At 40.3% G+C, this 27,024-nt stretch overlaps 2 protein-coding genes across 3 annotated transcripts in view; both read left to right on the forward strand.

The window, feature by feature from the left end:
* pitpnm3 (PITPNM family member 3) overlaps positions 1-13,534 on the forward strand; it is a 91,754-nt gene extending 78,220 nt beyond the window's left edge. For both annotated transcript variants that reach the window (XM_027280713.1, XM_027280714.1), the window contains exons 11-20: positions 1,593-1,793; positions 1,952-2,100; positions 4,689-4,805; positions 7,540-7,656; positions 7,754-7,902; positions 8,106-8,255; positions 8,425-8,608; positions 8,787-8,915; positions 9,050-9,480; positions 10,521-13,534. In XM_027280713.1, coding sequence (XP_027136514.1) covers positions 1,593-1,793; positions 1,952-2,100; positions 4,689-4,805; positions 7,540-7,656; positions 7,754-7,902; positions 8,106-8,255; positions 8,425-8,608; positions 8,787-8,915; positions 9,050-9,403 — 1,550 coding nt within the window. In that variant the 3' untranslated portion in view covers positions 9,404-9,480; positions 10,521-13,534. The remainder of the gene's footprint in view (positions 1-1,592; positions 1,794-1,951; positions 2,101-4,688; positions 4,806-7,539; positions 7,657-7,753; positions 7,903-8,105; positions 8,256-8,424; positions 8,609-8,786; positions 8,916-9,049; positions 9,481-10,520) is intronic.
* Positions 13,535-21,325: 7,791 nt separating this feature from the next.
* LOC104923532 (multidrug and toxin extrusion protein 1) lies at positions 21,326-26,696 on the forward strand. Its single transcript, XM_027280718.1, has 18 exons — positions 21,326-21,342; positions 22,000-22,186; positions 22,420-22,521; positions 22,716-22,784; positions 22,901-23,049; positions 23,478-23,520; positions 23,626-23,670; positions 23,765-23,862; positions 23,947-24,044; positions 24,154-24,267; positions 24,647-24,714; positions 24,813-24,921; positions 25,023-25,098; positions 25,196-25,265; positions 25,371-25,503; positions 25,640-25,734; positions 25,889-25,972; positions 26,103-26,696. The coding sequence occupies exons 2-18, from the start codon at positions 22,079-22,081 to the stop codon at positions 26,406-26,408; spliced, it is 1,767 nt and encodes a 588-aa protein (XP_027136519.1). The 5' UTR covers positions 21,326-21,342; positions 22,000-22,078; the 3' UTR covers positions 26,409-26,696.
* Positions 26,697-27,024: the final 328 nt, after the last annotated feature.

Below are 27,024 nucleotides of genomic sequence, written 5' to 3' on the forward strand. Positions count from 1 at the left end.
GATTGACGAAAGAATGCAACGCAGGATAATTCAAATGGTGGATAAACAGCCTCAGTCAACTTCCACACAAATTCAGGCTGTCCTGCAGAGTCAGGGTGCAACGGTGTCAGCTCGAACCATAAGTCATCATCTGAATGAGATGAGGCTCTATGGCAGGAGATTGAGAAGAAACCCACTTCTGACACAGAGACATAAAAAAGTCAGACTGCAGTTTTCAAAAATGTACCTGAGTAAGCCTCAATCCTTCTGGGAGAATGTTTTGTGGACAGATGAGACTAAGGTAGAGCTTTTTAGCAAAGCATGTCATTCTACTGTTTACAGAAAACGGAATGAGGTCTACAAAGAAAATAACACAGTACCTACAGTCAAACATGGTCGAGGTTCAAAGATGTTTTGGGGTTGTTTTGCTGCCTCTGACACTCGGTGCATTGACTGTGTGCAAGGAATCATGAAATCTGGAGACTTTCAAAAGATTTTGGCCCGTAATGTAGGGCCTAGTGTCAGAAAGCTGGGTCTGCGTCAGAGGTCATGGGTGTTCCAGCAGGACAATAACCCGAAACATACCTCAAAAGGCACCCAGAAATGATTGGAGTCAAAGCGCTGGAGAATTCTGAAGTGGCCAGCAATAAGTCCGGATCTAAAACCCATAGAATACCTATGGAGAGATCTCAAAATTGCTGTTGCAAGAAGGCGCCCTTCAAATCTGAGAGACCTGGAGCACTTTGCAAAAGAAGAGTGGTCCAAAATTCCAGTTTTTCTTCCGCTTTTTTGTGTTGTTCCAATGCACTAAAAGGAAATATACATGCATGTACCAAAACATTTGTAATTTCAACACATTTATGGTATAAATGGTGCATTTTTGGGAAAAATTCCAGGTGTGCCAATACTTTCGTCCATGACTGTACAAGGCCTCTGTAACAGGATAATGAGTACTCTTCAGTGTTGGGCTGCTCTTAAAGAAAGAAACATTTTAGTCATGTTGTTCATCTTCCTGTTCAGTTATGTTAGATAAAGGTTTTATTAGAGTCTCCTTGCGTACCGAGGATGTATTGTACGGTCAAAGATAAATGTGATATTAAACTAAACTGGTGGACACTTGTCTCTTTGCAGATTAAATTATTGATGAAATACGCTTATTCTCAGCTCAGTGTCTTAGGGAGTAACAAATAGATCCATGATGTCTGATGAAACCAGGTCTCCAGGGAGCTCTTTTTCTTGTTATACAGTATTATCGCTGAACAAATAGGAAAGAGCCGCAGAGAAACGTGTGGTGGGAGAGAAGGAGCCAACCTGATAAAAATTATTGTTCTTGTCAGCAGGATCCGAGAGCAGTATGCTTTTTAGGGCATGGACAAATGGACTTGAACCATTGTACTATGAAGTGTAAAAGCAGTCTCTGTCATTGTAGTCACACTTGTGCTCTTCTTTTGTCTGCAATAAAACACAAACGAGTCGATCTCATTAGGCAAAACAACAGCATTGATTTAAACACTGAGGCCAGTCAATTGCCATGTGATCAAAGCATTTCCTTTCCTCTCCCTTCTCCGTCTGTCCTTGCCTTTTTCTCTCACTCCTCTTCTCACCCTCCCAAGCGGAGAGTATCCAAGGCCATACGAACGTGTTTCTGGAAGGTGATCAAACTCCTGGAGGTCCAGCTTCACAGACATCCTCTGAGACAAAGACTGGAGGAGGAGGAGGAGAAGAAGGAGGAGGTCGCAGAGCCAGTGTGACCAGTGTGGAAAGTGAAACGTCGATTTGCTCCATGGGCCAGCTGGGAAATACCATCGCAAACAGTGAGTGGAAGGAAAGCTACACCATCCTGTCTCATTTATTTAATTATCTCCTTTAGATGAATTCAGGTTCCTGAAGTTTCACAGCTCTTTAGTTGACCTCGTTTAGTTTTCCACGTCTATCCTTGCATATGTGTGTGTTTGTGTGTGTGTGTTTCCAGTTTCCAGTAGCTGGTGGGGCTCCAAGAGGCTGGATTATGCTTTGTACTGCCCTGATGTGCTGACTGCATTCCCAACAGTGGCTCTGCCTCACCTTTTTCATGCCTCCTACTGGGAGTCCACTGATGTAGCAGCTTTCATTCTTCGGCAGGTGGGCAACCTTTATTGACAACCTATTGTATTTCCCCCAGCCAGTAGCTTACTAAAAGCTTACTTTGGCTTACCTTTTTTTATTATGTGGTGTTTGTGTGTCCTTGTTTATATATATCATACTTTGCAGGGAAAAGAAGGAGCTATGTGGTTTCTCAAAAAAGAGAGGTATTCTGAGCACGTTGCTCTGGGAATTGATGTGATAAAGTCACAAACTATGGCATGTTTCCAGTCTTTTGTTATGACTATAAGTTTGCATATGCAGCCCGTCTTCCTTGACAGTTTATGTTCTGCTCCAAGTCCTCAGACACTGGGTTTGTAAGCATCTATGTCATTATAACCAAATGAGATCGACAGGAAGCTGCTGGCTGTCACTGCATCATACATTTATTTCTTTGTGAGATTGATTGAAATGTTTCAAACTTTTTCATACTGTATAACATTAAACTGCCAACAAGAAAGTTGTAGGAGGTTGAAAGTGGAGGTGTTCAAAGTGCTGTATATAAGACATGGAGATTAAAAAAAAAACACAGACTAAAAGACAAACAGAAGGAAAAGCCGAGAAGAAAAATAGCAGTTATGTGTGAAAATATGAATGGCTGTATGTAGAGGCGGCACAACAGCAAGCTCCTGGTTCAAACGCCCCAGTCGGCTGGGGGTTTTCTGTGTGGAGTTTGTATGTTCTGTTTGTAGGTTCTCCTCACAGTTCAAATATGTGTTAATTGGTGACCCTCCATTGCCCATAGGGAGCATCTCTATGTGGCAGTCTTCCAATAAACTGCTGATAAGGATAAGTGTTTGTGGAAAATGGATGGATGGCTGTATGTTGAAGTTGAATAAAAGGTGTCCTAGGATTGATCCTTGGGGAACTCCACATGCCAATTTCATACATAATGTACATAAGACTTGGACTCTGTTTAAGATGCTGCATTGTGTACTTATAGTTTAAAGTCGTGAAATGTGATATTTTATACTCTTATCTTTTGCAGTTTCTTTGAACCACATGCTGTTACTTGTGCAGCCGATTTTTCCATTTAATGATGTTCTGCACAAACACCACAGTGTAGAAGAAAGATGACACTGCACAGATGACACCCTGAATAACTTATAACCAGAAGGCTGGTTCTTTATAGCATGTTACTGTGGACAGAGCCAGCAATAAGAAATAAACAATGTATATAGAGGTTAGGCCAAATCATAAATATTGTGTGAAGTTGTTTCACTACATTTTATAGGATGCTGAGATATAAACCAGTGCTGAGTCATGATGTGTGGAGCTACAGCTCAGAACACAATACATGATATAAAGGCCCGTTTTTACCTTGATTTAGCCAAGATGAGAGATGGTCAAGATTGTGGGGATTGTGCACCGGCCTGCAAAACGAAATGAAGGGCACACGCACACTCAGTCAGCAGGCTCTATCTTGTTTGAGGATGTTTAGGATTCCTGTCACATCTCACAGTTGAGCCTCAGACGATAGGGAGCCATTTTATCAAGCATGTTTGATTTAATGACTTGAATTTGAACAAATCTAAGCAGGATTCTGTCATTTGAGCTGGTTTAGAAAAGGGCATGACTATAAAATGTGTTAACACCTTTTACGGTTGGTTAGGATTTTAAAGGTCTCCGGCCGTTTCAGTATCTCTATCATCAACTTTCTTAAGCTAGAAGTACCCAACATTATAGTCTATCTGTGCGATCAGTGCATATATTTCTAATGCTAAGTGCAAACTAAACCCTGAGCCCTGACAGCGTGAGCTGCCCGTGAATGTATTACATCTTTCACAGTGATTACAGTACATTCCTGTGTGGTGTGTATTTGTATCTCTGCGATAATGCCAAGGATGTTCAGCGAATCTTCAGGTAACAATAGAGAGCAGGACAAAAAATAAATGAAGAAATAAAACAAGTGCATCACGTCATGTCCTATTAAAAGCCACCGGAAACACGGGCAGTCTTTGAACTTGTTCATTAGAAAGCAGAGCCCCCAGAGAAGAAAAAGGATTTTTTTTTCCAGCCTGCCACTGTCTGCTGCAGCATGCCTTCTTGTGAGAAAACGTGAGAGGAATAAGGAGAGCACATTGAAAAGCAGAAGCCCTATCGACACCATCAGGAAGCTAATAAACCTCAAGATCATTATTTTGGTTCAGCAGTTTTCAGCTGCACTCAAATCCACGTCATGTATAGAAAATAATTTGTTAGAGCCGAATCGTGCACGTTTTTCACAGACCAAAAAATAAGAACGTGTTTGTACATCCAGTCAGGACTGATATGCATGGCCTCTCTCAAGTAATGAGTGGTAATTTTCTTGGAGTACTCCAAATCGCCCCTTAGCCTTTAATCTGTGTCAGTGCTGCTCTTGTCACAAAAGCTTTCCATTAGAATTGTGATTTATGATCCCTAAACATAACTGCAGATTTAATTTTCTGGGTTCAGATGTTCTATGTTATTATAGTACATTCTTCACCGTGTTGATGTGCTGGAAGTGCAGAGGTGACAGTCATTACTGCTCAACAAACCTGTTATGTCTGCTTAAAGCCTCTGTGTGGGAACTGCCTGCTCTTATATATTCATGTGTTTATTGACAGCTTATGAGATGTGACTGTTTGAAGACCCAGGAAGCGGACAATCTCGACTCAGCCCCGTTCTCTCCCTCCAGCCCACGCGAAAAATGGCTCAGAAGGAGGACGCATGTCAAACTAAGGGTAATAAATTATTCGGTGCTTTACTTTGTATAAATACACTTTTGTCCCAGTTTGCTCTTCTGGCAAAAAACGCCAACACAAATATGACTTTATGACAAGTCAATTAAATTTAAGAAGCTCATATTTAAACTTTATGTGAACTAATTCATGAATATTTTAACAGAGCACTTTGGCTTGGACGTAATATATTACACAACCTGGAATATTGTCTCTAAGGTGCCTCTCATTCTCAAAAATACAACCTCCCACACAAACACTGACACACACATCAGAAAATGTTCTTCTGCCTCAATGGCCTTGCATTCATTCAAACTAAAAATACATTTATCACTAACTGCTGAGGTTGTGGTGCTTCAGCGCTGTGGCCTGAATTTCTCAAAATACCCCCACGCTTTCACCTTGAAGTAGGCAGACGCACACAGTTACTTGATGCTTTGGAGCCCTACAGAGTAGAATAATCAAGGTCATGTTGCTATCTGCCAAATGCTCCTTTTATCCGCCATTTTCTAAAGACGAGAGTTTAGTGACTTTAGTTACTGCTTTTATTGAGGATATAAATAGAACTGCTCAACCAGAGTACCATGGAAACATATCTATATTTGAGCCTACAAATGCAGTGTAATCTTGTTCAGGGCCTCACCTTGATCAAGCGATGTGCTTCTGATGGAAGTGCTCAAAGAGAAGTAGCGCTGAGAAATGTTCCCGTCTCGAGTACGAATCAGTACGTAGAGATTTAGAGCCCTCTGTGCTGATTGAATCTGGGCACAGCGAGCACATCTAATTCACAACATTTAATCCAGAGAGACATGCTTTCTGTTTCTGATCTTCCCCAGCTTGGTAAGAGGTTTTAGTCACAGCTGGAGCAGGACCACTAGTATGGCTGTTGTTTGTTATAGATGCTGCTCTTTCGCAGGTGGGGGTCTAACTCTCCAACTCATCTCTTCCACACTTCATCTGTGAGTGGAAAGTGATGCCAAGGCGCATGTTGCTTCCCTGTTTTCACATATGACCGCACAGAGTACCTGGTGAATTGTGTCGGGGAAAATCTAACCACATATCGAACACTCTCAAGCCTCCTCAAGTCACACAGTACCTCCACTCCATGGTTGTTTGTGAAATTGTTGATATATGGTTCGCTTACTCTGCATAATTGCCATCATTTGGTCAGTAAGACCTCGGCTGGCAAACGTTGGAAATGTTGTTTGATGTCTAACAGATCTTGTAAATCAGTTATCATTAGCCAATGTATTTAAACTATCATATTAGCACTTTACAATATTTGTAAAGTGCAGATGCTCCATTATCTTTTGTTGAGTGCTGTCAACGACGGTTTATTTCCATGCACACAAAATGCCACCGCAGCGTCTCACACCTCATGAAATCACTGCAATAAACAAAGTTGGAATTCACACATGGCATTTACTGCTGTTGCTTCTGTTTACTCCTGAAGTTCCTGTATAGTATATTTATTTCATGCCTTTGGTGTCCCATGTTATAGTATGTTTATATAAGCTGCACTCTATTTAAAAAGGTAAACATTTTATCAGCTCTTTAAGAGTGTAAATCCTGCACAGGCTTGTAGATGAAATGTTTTATATTATCTACAGGGCAAATAAAACACATTTCAAGGATATTTGGGAGAAAAGCGTGTTGGAAAAAGAGGAAAACTCTCCAGGATAAACTAAAGGTTACAGAAATGGCAGAGAGGGCATTAGTGTGCCCGTAATATGCTTTTAAAATGCAACAAGCGATTTAAAGGGTTTAGTTTTCCTCTGCTGGCTCACATGGGGGAAGTCACTGTGGTGCAATATGGAGAAAAAGAACAAGAAAAGAAAGCTTGAAAGAGAGTTAAACCTTTTTTCTGGAAAGGCCCACATACTTCAGAGGCGTTTGGCTGGAAAATCTGAAACTGCAACACATCAAAGCAGCGAAGACTTCAGCCAATCCCTCTTGTTTCACAGTGCTCTCATTTCATAGTGGCATGTTCTGTTTTATCATATAAAATAGCCTCCTCTGTTACATTTAGATCTGTGAGGATTTTGAATGGGTCTTTAAACTCTTTATCTTTATATAACACATTTTTTAGCCACTTTGAGGCTGCAGAAAGAAGCTGTAAACACAACATACACATGGTATTATTACCTATATACACAGCAAGCTGATATGGAAATTTATTTGAAGTTTCCATCTACTTCATGTTTACTCACTTTTTATCTCTGCTTTACTCTCTGCCAACTCCTGAGGGAAATATCTGTCTCTTTAGCTGCTAATATGTTTTCTCAAGCAAGTTGCGTCCGTCTGTCTGAGGTTTGTTGATATGCAAATAGTGTAAGGAATACTGAGAGGCGTGGAGAGAGGAGAGTGAACCAAGACAGCAAATTTGCAGGCTGTAAAACCCAAACAATGAGCTGAAAGACACTAAAAAGCTAAGCAAAACAGCAGAGTCTGTTAAAATTCTGTATTAGTTTATCATCACACGGTCATTTGATCCGTTGTTAATATTAAAATATTGATTGTAGAAGCTTTAAATGTGTTCATGTTCATAAATGTTGTGTATCAGCAGCTCTGTGCGCTCACAGTGTAAAGCTTTTTAAAGTTTCCAGTATTGCCGTTTTCCTAATGTGTGACAAGCTTTTCCAGAGCTTTCTACTTCATCTCATGGTCTTCATCACTGAATGAATCCTTTTTGAACATCACATCACAGCAAGTAAAACCTTCTTGTCATCTCCTGTAGAACGTCACTGGCAACCACAGGGTGAATGACGTCATCGCCACCGAGGACGGACCTCAAACTCTGGTTGGTCGCTTCATGTACGGCCCCCTGGACATGGTCACTCTGACCGGAGAAAAAGTGAGAAGCAAACAACATGGTTGATTACTACAGATACACCTTTGTGTATGAAGGGCTGAATTAATCGTCGCCCTTTGACCCAATCTTTCTGTTTTAGGTGGACATCCTGCTGATGACACAACCTCAGTCTGGCCGCTGGGTGCACTTTGACACAGAGGTGACCAACAGCAGCGGCAGAGTCACATATACCATACCCAAGAGCAAGAAGCTCGGCCTGGGAGTCTATCCGATTAAGATGGTGGTTAAGTAAGCATCTGTGTTTCAATATCAAAAAAGGCTAAATCAATATATAGTAAATAGAAATTATTGAATTATGTATATATTCATGCTCTGTATTTGTGTTTCTAACTAAATGGTGCAATGTAAAGGGGCTTCACAGGAGGTACAGTCATGTGTAGAAAATGCAGTTTTTCATGCCGTTTCTCTTTTCTTTTTTTTTTTATACCAAGGGGGGATCAAACAAGTGCAGAGGCCTACCTGACTGTGTTGCCACGGGGCATGGAGTGTGTGGTCTTCAGCATCGATGGGTCTTTTGCTGCCAGCGTGTCAATCATGGGCAGTGACCCCAAGGTCCGCCCCGGAGCTGTCGATGTTGTCAGGTGAGCGACATGCATGCATGTGGAGAAGGTTCAGAAATAGACCTGTATGCTTGTGCGCACAGCAGAGAAAAGTTTAAGCACGTCCTCACCATGATAATGTGATTACTGCTGATCAGAATGAATAACTTTAAAGCGTTTAATGTGTTTGATGTTATGTTTTTGCACACAGGCATTGGCAGGACCTGGGATATCTGATTATCTACATCACCGGACGACCTGACATGCAGAAGCAGCGCGTGGTATCGTGGCTCTCGCAGCACAATTTTCCCCATGGCATGATCTTCTTCTCTGAAGGCCTGGTTCACGATCCCCTACGACAAAAGACCATCTTCCTCAGGAACCTCATACAGGAGGTACTACCTCTGGAGACAAAGTGATGTTGACAGTTCATCTTTCTTATGAAGCATTTGATGTCTTGATTTCTCACCTCTGATGTTGTCACTCTTTTGAAACTCACAGAGTTGTAGCCTTGGATTGTGCCACATCTAAATGTCACACACATCTCCGATTGATTATCTCCTCTCTCACCAGTGTCACATTAAGATCAACTCTGCTTACGGCTCCATGAAGGACATCTCAGTTTACAACATGCTTGGCCTCAGCCCCTCACAGATTTATATTGTTGGCAGACCTTCGAAGAAGTACCAAAATCAATGCCAGGTACTTCAATTTAGATTTGTTGAAATTGTCATTCATGGTGTGTCTGTCTGCCTACTTCAGTTGAAAGCTTCTGCTCTTTGGTTTTCTCATTTTATTTGAATCTTCTTGCTGCTCTCCGATTTTGGTATATGTAGTTCCTGAGCGATGGCTATGCAGCACACCTTTCCACCCTTCAGTTCGGGCACAGAGCCAGACCCAAGAAATCTCCTTCGGTTCGCATGGTCCTAAGGAAAGGTTCATTTGGTCTCTCAGCGAAGCCTGACTTCCTGTGCAAGCGCACCCACCTGCGCAGGACCATGTCAGTGCAACAGCCCGACCCACCGTGCACACCCAACCCCAAGCCTGAGCGAGCCCAGAGCCAGCCGGAGTCAGATAAGGACCACGGGGGAGGAGGAGGAGGAGGAGGAGGTGGTGGAGGAGGAGGTGGAGGTGGTGGACAAGTCACATGGGGACGGGCCTCCATGCATCGTGGAGACACCACTCCCTGACGTCAAGAAAGAGATGGAAGGATTGCAGGAGGATAGAAGAGGAGGAGAACAAAGGGGTCTTAGTGTGCAGGGCCAAGGTGAGATCCTATTGTTTAAATATGGAAGATTTTGGGTCATAACAACATCATTCTTGTCAGGAATGATACCTTTTAATCTAAAGTTTATTGCTGAGAGAACACAGTGACATTGCTAAAAAGAATTTAGACAGGCTCTGAGAAAACAGTAAAAATATTACCCAGTTTAGAGACCAAGTTCTTTACAGCAATCATGTTTAACTTTGACCTGACACACTTGCTGCAGTTGTGCATATCATGTGTCAGAAACAGCACACTGTCCTTCATAAATGATGCAGATTTCTCTTGGGCCATGCAACAATGGAACCGATTATTTAGTTTTGTAAAGAAATGGGTCAGCATTGAAGCAGCATAGGCTGAACTATCCTGATTTAATGTCTGGTGAAGTTCCAAAAACACAGAATGTCCAGAATTATCACGTCCCACTCAGAAATAAAAATCACTGTTGCGTTAATGGTGGGACACTTTAAGGCGTGGGGACACAAACTTGTGAATAATGTAGCCTTTCACCTTTAATTAACTGTAAAAGGTCTATTTGTCTGCTCAGCCTTTAAGAGCTCGAGGCTCCGCAAAGCTTTGACGCAAACGTGGATTGATTTTGTGCTCGCTACTGTTCAGCTCCAGCAAAGTCAATAAACGTCCACCTTGATTAGATTATGATCTTTGACGTACCTGACATATCACAGTCTTTACACTTCTAGTCACAGAGGGATTATTATTTTTTATAAACGGACTTAAGTCTGAGAGCACAAACGAAAGAAGAATAATGAAAGAAGCAAAGAAACACAAAATATTAGTGATTTTTCCGGATACTGTGGCAACCTGAGGAAGAGATGCTATTTTTAGCAGCAGCTCCCTGGGAGGACTGAATGTAGATTCTCCCCTGATTATGATTACGCAAGTACTGATGAGCTATGACTGCAATATTTTCCCATGCTCGAAAATCCACTCATTTATTGTCTGTGCAGTTACCTGTGTCACCGTAAGAGCTTGTAGGTTGTTTAAATTTGACTTGGCTCATTTTCCTCTCTCTCTTTTGACAGTGTCACCTCTACCTACTGTACTTGTACATTGGATCCTATGCTGGTGTCCGTCACGGCTCAGATTTACCTCCTGCTTGGCCCTCCACACTTTGCCACCTGTTCGTCCATTTTTTCGTGACCTGCTTGATGGATAATGCCACTTAGTCTTTGTGCCTGAAATTTTGAGCCATTTCCAAGGATGGCAATGATTTTTGCGAATGTCTGTGTCAAGCTCAAATTGTGTCCAATTGTAAAATCAAGAGAATGTACTTTAGATAGTAGATATACACACACATATTCATACTCACACACATGCTTCAGAGGGTGGAAAATATGGCAATGGTGGTGACTTTGAACCTGTAGAGACTTGAGCGACAGCTTACCAGATGCTGCACCACACTCAGAAACCTGTGCCGGCAGGTGGTTGTGTTGACTGACTCGAGCGCTAACCCTCCACTCATGTAAATACTCAACACACAACATCCCTGTGTGGGCCTGTGGACACAGAAGCACTGTGACATTTAGGTTCGATCTGTACACAAGCTCTGCAATCTGGAGCCCCCCAATCAGCCGACCTCGCCGAATGCCTGCATTTAACTCCCATTGTTCGTTGTTTCCTTCGCATTGTGGCTGGCTTACTACTACTCCCCCCCTCGCCAACCCACCTTTCCTTCCCCTCATCCAGTCAGGCAGAACATGCCATTCGACAGTCGCCTCGGACTGGGGGTCCACAGCCGCTGGGGCACCGTGGCATGCGTGGCTCGGGCCCTGAGGTTGCATTTGCACTATCGAAGTACACCGCAGTGATTCTCAATTTAACTGCGGCACTGGTTTCAGAAACAAAGAGTTGTATTTGTATTTTATTGTATTTGTAGTTTTTGTTTCCTTTCTTGCAGATCGTGCGCTGCCTGTTGGTTACTGTAACTACTGGAGGATTGAACACAAATAGTTTGTAGAAATGTGTTGGTTTGACCAAAAAAAAATGTTTACAGATTGATGGACACAGTTGTAAAAAATGATCAGAACTTGTTTGTCTACATAATTCAAATGACAGTGTGTAACTGTCATTATGGGCAACATTAGTTTAGTTGCTTGATAGTTGCAGCAGCTTGCAGGATATTGTACAATAGACCCCATGCCAGTTGAATTTCCATCAGGATGCCCTTGTATCCATTTACTACAGCTGCACTGGAACCAATAGATTTGTGATGAAATCTAATGCTGTCTTGTGCACACTCGAGGTTGAATTGAGTCTTACTGTGGCCATGTTTAAAACTCTGTGCAAGTCAAACATATTTTTCTATGAGGAAATATTGTAAAAAGAAATATTTTCAATGTATGTTTTTGAACCTTTTGTTGTTTGACTTGTTGAATGGTTGATTTTTTTGCCTTAAATTGTTTTTGATGTTGTGTAGAGATACAAAATGATTAGATTTGTTTGACCAAAGTATTGAGTTTTACTATTAACTTCATGACAAAGTGCATTTTATCTAGTTGATATTTTGCTTTGACAATTTTTAGATACTGTATATGTATGTGTGCATGTGTGAGTGAGTGTCTACAGTAGAGTATTTGTTGTAGAGTTGTACTTTCTCGTGAACATGAAGACAGCTATGACAGGTCTCTGTGGAGCAAACAGAGGACAAAGTGAGGCCAGTGTTAACATAGCTGTATGTTCTCACTGTAGCTCACTACTGCCGGCTTTTCAGAACTGAGCGTGTAACTTTTATAGATTCGGATTGAAGCGGTATGTCAGAGGATTACTTTGACAAGGTTTTTATACCTGCTATGAAAGAAAAAAGGCTTTTCAGTCTTTAGGGTTTCCTGGTTGAACTGAAAACCTGCATAGCGGAGCAGATTGTGCAAGCCAGGAGGGAGCTGTCATGGACTCTTTCTTTTTTCTTTTTTTTTTCACTGCCTAGGTGGTCCAGTAATTAGCTATTTGATTACTACTAAGTATGTATGACTCCCTGTAGTGCCACCCCTGTAATTGCAGTGCACCAATTAGCATTACCTGGTAATTGTATGATATTGTAGAAACAATACTAAAATATTTAACTCAATTTTGTTTTGCATTTAGATTGCTAATACTTAAACATTGTTATCCAAGCGAAGAAATGATCCTTCCCATCGATGTATACACAATAATCAAAGTGACTCCATAAGTCTGTGATATTTTTCTGCCATGATGAAACACCGGAGGCGTGAACTATTTATGCTGGGCAGCATAAATGTTAGTAAATGGCAAATAATGATCTAATGGTTAAATGGTGATTGTTCTGTGCATGTTAATTATCTGATATTTTTGAGTAATGGCTATGAATTGTCATGTTTGTGGTTCTCTTAACTGAGAATAGAGTAGTGATTTGTAAATAAGTGGTGAATAAGAAATCATGGATGTAAATTCAACCACCACATGCTGAGTAAAATCAAACTCAGTAGTTAAATTTGTGATAAATAATAGTAATAACTGTAATCGAGGCAGGACATACTGTAAAGTTACCTCTTAGTTTTACCTCAGACACTTATTTAATGCGAATAATGGAAGCATTTTATTCTTTGATACTAAAGATTTATAATCCTGATACAGAAACAAAACACCAAGAAAAGAACAACAGCAGATAGTTTAAGTGTAAAATGTTTATATCTAACGAGAGTTTCAAGTGTAACGCTATTATCGTCTTCAAATAAATATGATTAACCTCCCTTCAGTACTAATTAATGTTGTCAAATGATTAGTATTCACCAAATCATGACTTAACTATTGGGTATTGACCTAATTTGCCATTTATTAACAATTCAACAATTAGGTTATCTAACATGGTGTGACAGCTCCATTAAAAAATATATTTTTGTGATCTTATTTTGGTCTATTTGACACTGACACTTTTGACCGAAGAGAGTTAAAAACACCTTTCACTGCTACAAAGTTTATTATTTTGTACAGATCTCCTGTGATGATGAACATGTTATTGTGTTTATTGGACTAAGTCCGTCTTTCATTATTGCATAAATAAAGAAATTTCAGAGTTGAAGAGTTTAGTTTTGCTCCAGGAGAGTGTTTATAATTCCTTCCACATGCTCCTCATCTCCAGAGATAGAAGCTGAATCACTTGCGATAGATTTTTTTTTCTACTTCAAGGTCAGGAGTTTTACTGCGGGGCATCAGACTTCACTGTGATACCCTGTTATTTAGATTTTGTAAGGCTTACTGAGTTGTAAAGTCAAACTTAAAAACTTCACTCCAACCTTCCTTTTTTCACAATTCACCCACTTAACTATTCCGACCTATACATCAGCTGCCACTGATAGATAACAGACATTTGGAAGACTGGCTTTAACTGCTACAAGTCTGTACTGATTGCTGGAAACGCATCTAGTCATTTATTCACTCTGCCAGTCGAAGGAGCATCAAGTTCCAGCAAGCACACATCTAGGCTGATTCAATATTCAGTTGAGTTATTGAACTTCGAAACGGTTGACTGTCACTTATTGCATGGACCATGTGATGGAGGGGCTACAGGAAAAGTTAGGGGATCACTAAAGTCAGTAGGGTTCATCCTCTGAGCACCAATCCTGTTTTAGCATTAAATCTATCCAGACAGACAGACAGACTGGCTAAAAATGGACATTTAAACTATCTACGCTCAAGTACAAGAAAGAGTGATAATTTGACATAGTGGTCAAACATAATATCAACATCACGTGATGGACAGTGGCCCAAAAAGTCTTTTTCCCAAAGGTTGAAGCTGTGAAAGAAGCAGCTGTACATTTTAGATACATACATTAGATGCATCATAATCTTTCCCTATCAAAATTTTATCAATTCGGTCCAATAAAAAAGTCTAGAAAAGCCCAATTCAAGTTAGAAAAGGACTGAACCAGAAGAACCTTGACTGTTTTTTTTTAATTTCCACAAGATGCAGGAGATCCAAGTAACTTTATGCTGGAAGTTGAACTGTTTTGGCTTCATGGAGCCAACGCTGCATCTAGTTCTCCTTAATCCATCAATGTATATAGTTTCATAACCAACAATAAAGAGTATGTTATATGTTGCAAAACCCCCAGAACAACTACTATAATCTAACCGCTTCACTAGACATGTGTATTTAGCAACCCTTTGAATCTGTTTAAGCGTCCACATCTTTCCAAAAACATGTCCTTAATTTCACAGTTCACTGAAAACATCCGGAGAATAGGAGACATTTATCAAACTGCTGAATTCCCTTGCTTACAGTGAAGGTGATGAGGACAATGACCTCTATCTTGAATCTGTATAAAGTGTTTTATCCTACCCCAGGCATCTGCCATAATGAGCTGGAGCTGTGATCCTCCAAGACACATTTAAAGATCATTAGTAACATATGGTCTGGGAAAACAGACCAGAAATGGCTCCTGTGTGAAAGGAAGCACCGCTGGTTTCTGACAATACAAGCTTCATGAGTCACATACGCATTGTCCTCTTAATTTGTCTTGGTTGTGCAGACAAATAAGTGCTAAAAATGCACCTTCTTCCTTTTATCTGTCTGTTTGTTTTTCCCATAAATCGCAACAGCCGATCAATATCTTCAATCGAGGTAATTTTCCTTTGAGACTCTTTAGTAAGAGTGTACTGTCGCTACTTCACTAATCAACACAGTGCTCGAGTAACAAGAGAGCCTGAGAAAAACCCTACATCACTAACTGCTTACTTGAAGCATCTGCACTTTAATCAACCAACGTGTTTAGATACAGGCCTTCATCTGAGATTTTAAAACTCTTAATCACTTGTGTTGATAATAACAAACTCGTACTTCATGAAATTGTCTCTTGGACCAGCAGAATTTTTTCAGTGAGTATTGAAGCTCAATCTTGACTCTGGAAAGGAGTAAACAAGATGGTGTAGTCTCACCACGGGGAGCTTTCGTCATATTATATGGTCTTCATCATAAGATTACCCCAGTTATCTGAAAAGGTTAGAAAGCCTTCAAAAAAAGATTATTCGAGCTGTGTCGTGGTCAATTCTCCCACAAGACCTCTTTTTCATCGCTTTGGTCATTTCCAGCTGACTGATTTTTTATCTATATCATAACACCTGTGTGATACATCAAATCATTTATAAAACTAACCCTAGACTATGTGTGCTGGTTCCAGTTTGCGGTCCTCGGGATGCATATGATACCAGAAATAAACATAAACAAACAACAAGACTAGAAAGTACCAGCTTGTCTCTTGCATGCATAGGTCGCAGATCTGGAACGAGCTCGATGAGAGTTTAAAAATGGTGAAATCTATCTCCACCTTCAAGAAAAAGCTGAAAATTAAACTGATTGATTCTTATATATAGAGCTGCAACCTCTGATAAAGCTACTGTTAGTATGTATGGGGACAATGTTGTCTGTCGTCTAATGTCTGTTAATGTTCTACGTAGTGTATTGTCTTGTTTTGTATGTATTGTATTGTTTTGTTCTGCATGAACACAGGCTCCCTCAATTCTTTTCTTTATTAAGTTTAAACAATGACAGTTACTGGATGTCAATATGTTGTGTGTGTAAATAAAGAAAGAAAGAGTCTGAGATGTTTCCTGATAGCTGGGCACTCGTAATGATCATGTTGATCATCATCGCCAACAGATTGTTTTTGTATCACTGCAAAGGGATGCAGTGATCTACGATCTGACCTTTTCTTTTTTACCAATTCTGATATTGATCTGATACCAAACATACATGCATGTAGTGATGAATAAGTCAAGATTATATTATATTATGGATTACTGTGCCACGGTATGTGAAGGTGACCTACTGTGACAAATAAACTGTATTAAATAGATCGGTCACACCCGGCCTGCAATTGTTAACATGAAGGCTATCACCCTCCTCTTTGTGTCAGGTTTGTTTGTGTATGTTTTCCTGGGCATTGCCTCCAGTTTCATCCCACCTGCCAATAAGTTTTCAGCTTCTGTGTAATGAATGCTAAGAGTATTTCTGTGCTTTTCAGCTTTGTATTTTTTGTTTGTTTATTGCCTCTTCCTAACCTTGCTCCATTGTGTCTCAGAATTCCTGCCAGGTCCAGCTCCGTCTTGTATTCTGCTCTGCTTTTAGACGAGCCCTTCACCTCAGACAGGTTCACCTCAGACTCCACCACCGTGTCTCCAAAGATTCAGGAAAACCAAACCACAACAACCTGTTGACATTTGTGAGTCACGTTTTCCAGTAAATGGCTCACAGATATAATATATGCACTCCATCCCTACATACAGTGCATATATTTAGACTCATACACATGCCCTCTTTTATCTATGTCAGTGTCATGCATAATACATTGCCACACAGACACCGTCTGTTGTATCTGTTCTGTTGTTTTTATCCTGAAATTTGTTCATTTAGCCTGAGCTCCATCTGAACATTACTTCTTTCTACTCTACACATGTATGTAGAAAAACAACTCCATGAGTTCCTCCATGGAGTTTATACTCTGATATACAAAACAAGTCAGTTACCTAGCAGCAACTTCACACTTATCGCGACCTCCAGCTCTGCTCGGCAGCAGAACGACTGAATCAGCCTTATTGTTATTCTCAAAGCAGCCGACTGGGTATTAATTTGTCCTGTGATCTGGCAGGTGATTTCTGGATACCAGGGCAGTGATGAGGAATGTATTAAAGTCTGAACAGATCAACAGTCCACAGCAGCCCAGAGACAGAGCTAGAAAGAGTTTTATAGAGAGATATTTCTAGGAGCCAGGAATAATCTCAGATTAACCAAAGCACATTCCTGGAGTCAACGAGGAGAGACAGAGATAAACTTTTGTACCTCTGGCAAACTGTCATGGCAACACTCTACTAAGGTCAGGCCTTCATAAACAGACATCTGCATATGAATGCAGAAAATGTAAGCAAAGGACTACACTGACTTCTTCTCCAGAAGACACAGAGCTGCTGTATGTTTGTGTTTAGGAGAGCAGACACCATTCTGTAATAGGTCTCGCTCAGGTAGGTACATGACGTAAAGTCTCGACAGAGTCTGATAACAAAGTTGGACTTCTGAAGGTGAACATATCCCATTCTCCTTGGACAAACATCAATAAAGCTTTTAGCATAAGACATCTTGGACTCCTGTGCACTCTCTCTAGACTGAACTGACGATTAATGAATAAAATTGTTCACAGCACCGGTCATGTTTGGTGAAAAGTGGTAAAGTGTTTATCTGCATTCATATGCCAGATATAAAGATATGAAATATGTCTGTCGTCATTCTTGTGTATCTAGTTTCTAGTCGGACTGCAGAGGAAATCTTGGCACGGATATCTGTTATTTTTTGATTATTCACTGGTTACACAGAAAGACTGGGTCAGGTCAGGTTTTCCATTCTGTCCTGTACAGATTGGTTGTTTGAATTAATTTTTCTTCAAAATAGCTTTGAGTAGATGCTGCAGTTTTAATGAAATTCGTCATGAGGCCTATTGTAATGGACTCTCATCATTTAACCCTTCTTGCCTGCTGCCATGGTGACACTCAAAAAAAGTCCAGAAAATGACCAAGTAGGCGCACTGCAGAAAGATTATAAATAGGTTTTAAAATTATTCTGGAAGGCACAGCATGGGCTAGAAGCCCGTGTTTTTTGGATGCATACAAAATCCTGTTATTCGCCTGCGACACACCCGCTGAATTCAGATCTGGGTCACAAGAAATTTTGAAGAATTTGGAAACCTGCTGCCTTAGAATAGTTTCAGGGGGAAAAAAACACCCAACAATTTGTAGATTGCGTTTGAGAAAGCAATTATCTAAAACACTCCCATGAAGAGAAGGTCAGATGCCGGAGTCACATATCACTGCTCACAGTAGCATCAGATGTGACAGGCTGTGTCCCTTCAAGAGGCCACATCTCTCACTGCCATCATTAACTAAAGTCATCAATATTTAACATGGCGTAAAGGTCTGACTGCTCTGCGGAAACAAAGCTAAACAAGTAGCATAGCTAGATTTCCACTTTTATTCAATTTCCTTTCCTCTGCTGTGGTATTTCATTTCAAATGCAAAATAGTAAATGCATGCATTTTTTTTTTAAAGCTAATTAGAGTGTTGACAGTTCAGTAGCACATTAACATGAGATCTGTTTTACTTACAGTGAATAATTAAAGAGAACCAAATGAATAAACGAGATGCGCATCCTCAGAGGTATAACCCTTCAAATATGCATCATCAGTGGGAGAAATTGTTAAAGAAAGATTTGACCTTTTATCCACCTGGAAACCACAGGCAGTGTAGCTGTGCACTGCTTTCCCTTTTTTAAGAGGAAAAGAAGAAGCGGGGTTAAAATGAGATGCTGTGGCTCAAATAATGCTCAGCCAAGATCAGCCCATACACTCGGGAGATTATTTTTTTCTTTCTTTTTCTTTGGACTGTATTGCTTTGCTTAGTGATAAGGAGCTGAAGTTCCCCATGCAAATTAAAGAGGAAAAAAAAAAAAAAAACAAACGTTGAAAATGTGTGTTTTTTTGCTGCATATCATCCTCTCTCTTTTCATTCTTCAGCTGTTCTAATAAAGACAGAAAACCTGGAAACAGAATAATGATACAATGAGCACAACTCACATTCACATTCACATTTACATACAGTGCCACTCATCAAACACATTGTGTGTATCCTCATGAATTCATTTCCTTTCTCTCAAAACATCACATCCTTATTTCAGTGTCAGCAGTCCTCTGGTTGCACGTTGCATCTGTTTCTTGTAGAAACAGTGTGAAGCAGAACTGTTGCTGTGTCCCAGTTTCATATCACATACTGCTTGTAAAGCGGGTTTATCAGTGTGCAGTGTGTTCACACTAGAAAAGTGACAAAAGAAAGTGTCCTCAAAGCAGGCAATATGCATACTAAATGCGGTGGATTTTTAAGTGCACTCCTCAATGCAATGGAGGAGGTGCTCACAGCTGGGGAAAAAATCGAAATAAAGAAACATGTGGTGAATCAGCTCAGATCAGAAAATAAATAATAATAAGTCCCGGGGAAAACATTTTGATGTTTCTTTGTGAAGTTTAAATGGGACACAGCCAGGCTGGTAAGTGGAATTCATAGTGCATATTCATGTACTCCTCCTCCTACTAACTTTGGTGATCTTTTAACCTTTAATCACCTAAAGAAAAACCTCACATAGCTACTACCATGGCTATAAATTCTTTACAATCATCCGGACTGATCCTATAAAACACTAACGTATTTTTCTATTAACAGAAGACGAGGCTTTTTTTGAAGGTTTTTAAGTGATAATTGCTGTTGTGGGCCTTATTCAACAAATAGTGAGCAGATGTACTTGATGGACCGTTTGATGGACAGAGACAATAGGAGAGAGGAGAAGGCAGGGAAGGCCACACAGACCAGAGGAAGCAGAGATATGAGGACCCATCTGATGGACACAAAGGCAGCGTTAGAGAAAATAACAAGTGACAGATACAAATCACTGTCTCTGCAGCACATGTTATCCGTGGCATTCATTCCAACAGCCTGATTGATTTAGCCAACATAAAGCCTAGAGGGCTTCAGGTTGTCACACTGCGGGGAGCTCATTGCCTCTCAAACTGAGGCTGAAAGCCTCAAAGAGGACATGCAGAATGAGCAGAAACGCCACATTTCCACAACTGGAATTCACTCATCTTTTACCCATCACCTGAGGGAACTGTAAGAATTGAAACACTAGTCTTCTAATCTAATCTAATGTCACTGCTTACCATGGATTTCAACATCTACGTTGAAACATCATATTACCAAAAACACATACTGGTTCGGAAAAATGTGTTCAGTAGATGGGTTCAGTGATGATAGAAGGGGTGGTACAACTTCCCAAAGTGGGCAATGACGCAAGCAAATTGTCTGTATGAGGCACTGCACACCAAGTAGATATTATATTTATATATATCTCCAGGGCTTCACTCTTAAGTCAAGTTTTCAATCAGAACAGCAATCAGACTGACACATATGTGTGTATAGAAACAATTTTTATGTTTCTGTATTAAACTCCTGCGCGATACGGTGGAAAACATGGATGCACCACACAGATGAATCATCACCTCCATGCCTACGAGGAAAAATGATTTCATCAAACACATAATCGCTCACAGCTTAGTGCTGAAATCATCTTTGTATAGAGATCATCTCTGAGGCAGGACTTCTGCAAAGCCTGAAATCTGACGTAAAATCTGTGTAATTTTATGTCTGCACAACTTTATTCTCCAGCTTTCGAGGCACTGCAAGCATTATTGTATGTTTTCCATCCATAAAACAGGAAATTTGAATGGGTTTGGGGGCTGCATCACATATTCAGATGTTGCTAGAGCACTTACTGGTTAAACTTTACCCCCCTTATGTGACATGTTAATGTTTTATATTCCTAAACACATGAATCAACATGTCTGCCTGAATTGATGTAGACTTATTGGACTGATTTAGCTTCTTCAAAGGAAACCTGTGCAATCATTAAAATGCAATAGACGTTCATAAATAATCATTACCTCACACCCTCTGTCTGTGTCACATATCATATCCGACGACGCAGAGGTAAAATGAAGTCAGGTTGTGGTTATTTATATGCTTCACACAGCGGTAACTACACGCAATTATTCACTCAGTAAAATGCAGAATGGAGCGTTTGCACAGCAGCCATTTTGACGTGAAATAGTAGTTAAACACAGGTGTTACCAGTGATTAAGGTTCCATTCAGGTCAAACAGAGGTGCTGCTGTGGTGCACGTTGGCTCACTGGAAGGTCTCTGCTGCACTAAATGGAAACGGACCGTAATTAGTATGATTGGAAACACCTGCGTTGACCCTACTTATTATTTCATGTCAGAATGGTTGCTGGGAAAAAAAGGTCTGTTAAATTTTAACTGCATTTAAATGTGAACTTCATTTGAATCTCGTTCATGCGCAACACGGAGAAAACATTGCAGTAAATAGTAACTCATAAGATGAACTCTGTACCATATGATGAGTTCACGTAATATAGTGGGTTTACACTGTAAAAAAAAAAAAAAAAACAGCAACCAAAAAACGGTCAAAAGGCTGTCAGCAGTGGCTGCCCAACAAAATTAAATTAAAATTAAAGTAAAATATTATAATTCAAAATTCACTGAATTCTTGTGTTTTGTCAGTTTTGTAGAGAAACACTGTTATATTACAGATTCTCCATGAATTATTACAAACACCTTCAATAAATTGACGATACAACAATAATGAGCCACATATATATAATATTTTTTCTGTACAAAAATGAGAAATGACTGTAATTTGTCTTCATTGGCGTAATACATACTTACTTACTAAAGTAGCAGTTTGTTTCTTAGTTTACAGATAATGTTTGTAACTTTTGTAAACTGTTTTAGAAAACAGAAAAGTACTGTAAACATTTTTTTGTCATCTTTCTTTGCCAGCAATGTCAAACCTGAAATAGTATTTATGTAAAGTAACTCAACTCAAGTGAATTAATCAGTAACCTTCTGAGGTTGTTGAAACACTTCTGTCCCGGGAGAGCATCAAAGATACACTCGTGAACACAAAGTCTGGATGCTTCAGTGGGAAAAGCTGCTTTAACATATGATTCTGCAGACATGAAGGGGTCCAGTGACAAGCTTTTCTGCTGCAGGTGGATCCGGGACAGGGTTCCCCTCACCCACAGAGAGGAACTATACCACATCTTGAGGATGACTGGGCCTCTGGTAAGGATTAGTGCTGATTCATACCGTGCTCTGTCTGCAAGGCATTGTATAGATCGATGCTGTCTTTAAGTTGATGAGGACTGATGAAAGTGTTTTATTTACAATGCCAGGAAAAATGTACTTTGTCGACCCAATGCAATGCTTTCCAACAGTAACAGCAACCTGCCAAAGTGATGAGTTTACAATAAATTGCCTGTGAGCTGGTGCACCACTGTCGATATTTGTCTTTCTAGCTGCTCTCCCGAATCCTCAGTTTCCTGCTTCCATTTGTGGTTACGGTGTTCTGTGGGCGTCTGGGAAATGAAGTGATGGCCGGCTATGGGTTAGCTTCTGCTGTAAGTGGTCATCTGCATGAAGAAATGAGAGCTGGAGAAAATTAAATATTACATGTAAACTCACCCTCCCATGATAGTTTTAAAATTCTCTCATAAACATGATGATTTAATCAATATGTGGCACATGAGCCATGGGAATATTGGTTACATCAGAGATATCAGACTCATTCAAGTATGTTTTGTTTCCATTTCAGACCATAAATGTTACCACTGCAGCAACGGGCTGTGGTCTGGGACTGGCATGTGATACTTTAATATCTCAGGTTTGGAAAACCCATCTTCCTCTGCATCTTTAAACTGAATTTTACTGATCTGTTTTTTGTTTTTTTTAACCATCCTTTCCAAAATGATTAACATTGTCTGTGCTGCCGCTGTGCAGACGTTTGGTGGTAAGAACCTGCTGCGGGTGGGAGTAATCCTTCAGCGGGGCATCATCATCCTGCTGCTGTTCTGTCTGCCCTGCTGGGGCCTCCTCATTAACGCTCAGGCTATTCTGTTATGCATGGGTCAGGACCCTGAGGTGACCAGGTAACTAACAGCATAAAAATTTCATGTAAAACTCAGTGCTTCTGGCCGTGAACGGGATTCGTCTACATTACCAAGCACCACTTTTGCAGTGAAATCAATTCTGGTCCCCTGTAGGTTTACCGAATAGATTAATCATAGGCAGAGAATCTGTATTTCAAATATTGATCAAATGACCTCTACCAATTCTGTGTAAAGCCGTTATTACAATAGCAAAATTGTAACACACTCACACCTCTCCTGTATTATTTAATGTAGCCTCAAGTCGATGTACAATAACTTCTTCATATAATTTCTCCTGGAAGACAAACTTGGCTATTAATAACATTTGTGGGAGTGAAATTAAATGAGCTTGAACTTATCACATTAAACAGTGTTTATTACCTGAAACTGATGTTTTCTTAGTTCTGAATACAGCATCTTGATTTCAGAATAGCCCAGCTGTATATCACCACCTTCCTTCCAGCTGTACCGGTGAGTTGTGACTTCTCTCTCGACAATATGTGGAAATTAATTTTCAGTGACCTATAGAGAAACTACTAAATTAAACCATGACATAAATCTATTTTTGTCATTCAGGCAATGTTTCTACATCAGCTTCTAGTGACTTATCTGCAGAATCAGGTGCACTAACATAGTTGTTTGAGAGCGTCACTACATTTCTGATGAGAAAGGTAGAAGTGGTGCTCATCACATCATCTGGTGTTTGTGTACTCAGGGTATAATACTGCCACAAATGTACACCGCTGCCATGGCAAACATAGCTAATGCGGTGACAAACTACATCTTTCTTCACTGGCTGGATCTGGGTGTTAGGTAGGTGCACTCACACATCTCACTATAATGGTTTAAGACGATTCCACACTGTGATATCAACATGTCTGTGCGCATGTCTTACAGTGGTTCTGCAGCAGCCAACGCTCTGTCTCAGATTTACATCTGTGCTTTTCTGTTTGTATACCTTTGGTGGAAGAAGCTGCATGTAACAACATGGGGAGGTGAGGGCCAGTTAATATCGCCTATGGTTTGCCTATGATTTCATGCATCACTCTGTCCGACCTCCATCTTTTCCAAACTGCATTAACAAGTTTCTCTCTCCCCCTGCAGGCTGGTCTGTAGAATCGCTGCAGGAGTGGGGCTCCTACATGAAACTGGCCATTCCCAGCACATTAATGACATGTTTCGAGTGGTGGGTTTATGAGTTTGGTGGATTCTTTGCAGGTAATCCAAATATTAGAAACGCATTCCTATAGACTACTACATTATGGACAGCAGATAATGTTGATATGTTGATATCTGTTTGATTAATTGGTATATTGTTTTCCTCTTTGGAGTTTCCCTCCTTATCTAATCCTGCCTCTGTCGTTTCCTCACAGCAAATTGACGAGATAGCATTTCCTCAGATTGCGCTGTTATTGAGTGGTTGATTGATTACAAAGTAATTTCTCCGTTGTGTGTGGACGGTGTGTACGTTTTGTTTGCTTTTTGTGTGCTATACAAATCAAGTCTGACTGATTTATATGTCCTTTAAGCTCAATGATTTTATCAAACCAGATACAAACTTTGAGTCCTGAGTCTCTTCTTTGTCTCTGATGAGTAGGAATGCTGAGTGAAGATGAGCTGGCAGCTCAACATGCTGTGATAATGGTGGCTTTCATAACCTACATGGTACTAAATACAAGTCAGAGCTTCACATTCTCACTTTAAGAGTCTCCGAACATGTCTCAGAGTTAGAAAATGACTTCATTCTCATATTTTCTCCATAGTTCCCTCTTGGTATTCAAGGTGCAGCATGTGCCCGGGTGGGAAATGCTCTCGGTGCAGGAGACACTGCAAGGGCAATCCTCACCAGCAAAATGTCACTCACTCTTGCTGGTGAGTTAGAAATATATTCTGTTGTTGTAGCCTGCATTAATAAATCAACCTTAAATCTTTTTCAATGTTTTCTGCTGTTTGACAGATTTCCTCTTTTACAGGTAGCATCGCAGTTGTTCTTGGTCTCGTGCTTGGCTCCACCAAATCAGTGATTGGTTTCATGTTCACCTCTGACGAGTGAGTCTCTACAGCTGCACTCGCATTTAAACTATGTTCTCCTGTTGTTAGAAAACAACCGGTACATGCAAAGACGCAATCTTGTTTATCATTTCAGGAAAATTATAGATCTTGTCTCCCATATGATGAATGCCTACTTATTCCTTCAATTCTTTGACGGCCTTGTGGTGAGTCTACCAGCCTTTCTTGTGTGCAGAGCAAAAACAATTTGCAGAATGATGCCAGCAACAAATCATACGTCAAATATGAAATTTGTTTTCCCCCTATCCTAGTGTGTATGCACGGGCATCTTCTTGGGCACGGGCAAACAGAAGATACCAGCTGTGGCTAATTTCATTGGATACTACGGCATAGGACTTTCAATGGGTGTTACTTTGATGTTTGCTGCAAACCTGAGAATTTTGGGTAATTATATAAAATGACTGTCTTTAGTCACTTTCAGACATTCAAGACAATAAATGGCTGCATAGGAAGAGGAGATTATGTTAAATGAAGACCTTCTCTGCCCTTGACGGACTAATTTGTCTTTTTTTTCCCCGAGGTTGGTGGCTGGGACTGCTCATTTGTGTCGTCTTACAATCCACCTTCTACATCATTGTCATCTTCAAGCTGAATTGGGAGAGAATGACAGAGGAGGTATGGCACTGACTAATTTAACAATCAGGATCATGCAGGGCCTCGAGATGTTTACTGACAGGATTTGTTTTATTTCAAGAGCTGAGACAAATTTCAATGAGTGAATGAACGAAGAGTAATTGGCAGTTACCTTTTTGTATTTGTTTGTTTGCAGGCAGTGAAACGAGCTCAGAAAAAGATGACATTATTAAGCATCGCGGGTAACAACACTGCTGACCAGACAGCTTGTAATAGGAGTGTAAGTAGCGTGTTTACCCCTAACAACCTGAAGCACCTTCCATAACTCGCTGCACACTGTTTGGAATATGATCTGTTTCACCATGCTTGCTGTGCATATGACTTAATAAAATATATCTTTTTACTTGAAGTCAGTGGACGGCTTCATGTCTCTGAACACCGGGTACCGTGATGGGAGCACAGAGACGCAGGGTGGACATGTGGTCCGGCAGCTGAAGGGTGGCCGTCTCTCCACCACCCAGCTGATCCTCAGGCGAGGCCTCATCATGTTGGCAGCAGTTGCTCTTCTGGCTGTGGGTGTAAGTGTGCACTTCCTCGTGCCCTTGCCAGAACCTCTCCATTCAAAAACCAACTTTACTTCAGACTGGATCAATACTACATATACTACTGATCAAATTTTCTCCACTGAGCTTGTCCCGATAGAAGAGTCAGGATAACCTTGAGGGTCTTGATCATAAAATCATTGTTTGGGCTCAATGTCAACAAAACATTGAATTTTAGAGTCCACTCTCGTGGACTCACTATCTGGCAGGTTTAATGGAGAAATGAAGTGAAAGAATGGATGAACTAATATTTTGCCTTGAGAGATTTTTATTGTTTGATCACCGGCATCTCTGCCTTTTTCCTCGTCTACACTTGTGTCATATTGACCTGTGAAGCATCTCTGCTTGATACACTGTTTCTACAATGTTTTTTGCAAGTGAAGAATGTTTTCACTGGCTCTTTTGAGCTTTCTTAAGTATAACATGGATCGAGGAAAGAAGAGAAAAGAGAAAAATGGTGTATGTAGAAACATAAATCCATGTTATATTTTGCTGAATAAAAAAACGTTTTCTTTGCTTTTCTTTGCTTTTGTATCCAATGCTTAGTGTTTACATCTTGCATGATCGCTAGATGATTGTGCTGAACTTATGTTACATACTGTAAAGTAGCTGTAAGTACTCAAATGTATGCAATTTAGGTTAGTTTAAGTTCTGGGTGAAGAGTGAAAAAAAAGAGGACAAACAAGTTGAGTACAAGTATGACACAAGCAGACTGTTAGTCAGAATGAAT

The sequence above is a fragment of the Larimichthys crocea genome, chromosome VII, assembly GCF_000972845.2.
Source record: "Larimichthys crocea isolate SSNF chromosome VII, L_crocea_2.0, whole genome shotgun sequence".
Classification (NCBI taxonomy): domain Eukaryota; kingdom Metazoa; phylum Chordata; class Actinopteri; family Sciaenidae; genus Larimichthys; species Larimichthys crocea.